This window comes from Montipora capricornis, chromosome 4 (assembly GCF_036669925.1).
Source record: "Montipora capricornis isolate CH-2021 chromosome 4, ASM3666992v2, whole genome shotgun sequence".
Taxonomy (NCBI): Eukaryota; Metazoa; Cnidaria; class Anthozoa; order Scleractinia; family Acroporidae; genus Montipora; species Montipora capricornis.
This window is the reverse complement of record NC_090886.1, coordinates 20,705,834-20,707,647: the sequence shown is the minus strand read 5'-3', so window position 1 is coordinate 20,707,647 and position 1,814 is coordinate 20,705,834. Positions and strand designations below refer to the sequence as shown.

At 41.2% G+C, this 1,814-nt stretch overlaps 1 protein-coding gene across 3 annotated transcripts in view; it reads right to left on the bottom strand.

The window, feature by feature from the left end:
* Positions 1–275: 275 nt before the first annotated feature.
* Positions 276–1,814, bottom strand: part of LOC138045770 (splicing factor, suppressor of white-apricot homolog) — a 31,831-nt gene continuing 30,292 nt past the window's right edge. For all 3 annotated transcript variants that reach the window (XM_068892381.1, XM_068892382.1, XM_068892383.1), the window contains one exon: positions 276–647. In XM_068892381.1, coding sequence (XP_068748482.1) covers positions 606–647 — 42 coding nt within the window. In that variant the 3' untranslated portion in view covers positions 276–605. The remainder of the gene's footprint in view (positions 648–1,814) is intronic.

Genomic DNA, 1,814 nt, shown 5'->3' with positions numbered 1-1,814 from the left:
GTTCTTATGGAAAAAGAGTGTACATAAGCACAGAAAAATATTAAAAGTACTCTTAGTTCAACTTCTATCGAGTTGAAGCACTTAAGTTGTCTAGCGAGCAAAAGAGGGTCTCTTGGCTTCGCCTCGAGCATTTTTCTGGTGCTCATAAAAAAATTCTGCGTGCTTTAAGACTCGAAAAACCGACGTTCCTGGACTCCCTCCCTTGAAACAGTTTCGCGAGATACCGCAGCGTAATCAAGTATGAACCTTTTTAATACACACTGAAATACAACCAGTTTGTTAAACTCTGAACCCTCAAGGTCCTTTTTCAATAAATTTTTATTAAATACGTTTTTTTTTTCTGTTGGAAAATAAACAATGCATGTATGAAATGTTATTTACAAAGAAAAAAAGACAAGATGGTGTCTGCAAAGAATCCGGTTCATAATTATTTTCCAGTCGATAGACTGTGTTGTCTTTCGCAATTTCCTCCTCAAAAAAGGCACATGGGTTGCACCTTCTTTTGTTTTTTTTTATGATTAGAGCTGCGATTGTGGAATGAGCATCACGTGAGACATGAACTCGGGCCAACCACATCCAAATTGCAACTGTGAGCATGTGCCACACTATTTGTTCTTGGAAGCTGCTAACACCTTTGCCATCAGATCCTGTTGATAGCAAAAGATGGAACGCCTGGTTTAGCCATAATAAAAGACCTTTGAATCTACATGATTGCTCTGATCCTAGTGACAAAACTGTCTGTTCTCACTTCCGGTTTAACCCATCCACACCTCAAACGCCCCCAGTTGACGAGTAAAATCTGCCAAGTCTCACTCCCAGGGGTGGGGGGGTGGGGGGTGTGTCTAACAGATAGTAATGCTACGGTACACTTGTTGAAAGTGACAACATTTATCACTGATAACCACAGCAACAATGTATTGAAGTCAGTGGGACTTACTTAAGTTTGTTGGGGGAATGAAAGTTATCGTCAATGTTCCGAAATTTAACCCGGGCCAACCCCTTTCCAGACCGTGATGAAGAGGAGAAAATGTAAACGGAAAGGAAATACAAAACTCTAGCTGACAAGCCACTGATCTGAAATTCGTGCACGATGTAAAGTGAGAAATTAAGACACTACAAACTCCCCTTGCACCCGAAGATCGCGGGAATCGAAAGATCCCTCGAGTGTCTAAGTTGTATGCAGACAGAAACGAAATTGTAACAAAATCTTTCCGGTTACTGATCAACAAATACCGGTAATCATTGCTACGGCTTGAAGCACATTGCAAACTTCACTTTTGATTGCATGAAACGCAACACATTTGAAAATAAACTGTTTTACAGTTTGAACATAGTTTGTGCCCCTGCAGGGTTTTGGCCTCTTTTGGCCCGGAGGCCAAAACCCGAAGAGGCAACCTAGAAACCCCCGTGTAAAAAGAAAAAAAATATAGATTAATATGTAAATTGGTAGATATTGTATAGGGGAAAGCAATCTCAATTTGCTCAACCGAGCGCCCAAGGTGGTGTGGGTATTGCTTAACAGGGCGCGCAAGGTGGTATCGGTATTGTTCAACGTGTTCGCGAGGTGTTCTGGGTAACTTGAATCACGAGGCAGAAAGTCACAACGAGCATCGATATCGAAGGTTCAGCATAGCGATTGAAGATGAGTAATTTTCGAATATTTACAGTGATTCCTTTTACTTTGAAAATCAAAGATTACAGTATCTGATAGACAATCATATTGCCTGGGTCAGAAATCAACTTTTCAGGCACAAATCATAAACAGGGGCGACGATTTGTCAGACAAATGAAGTCAGACTGCACAGGGGGGACAG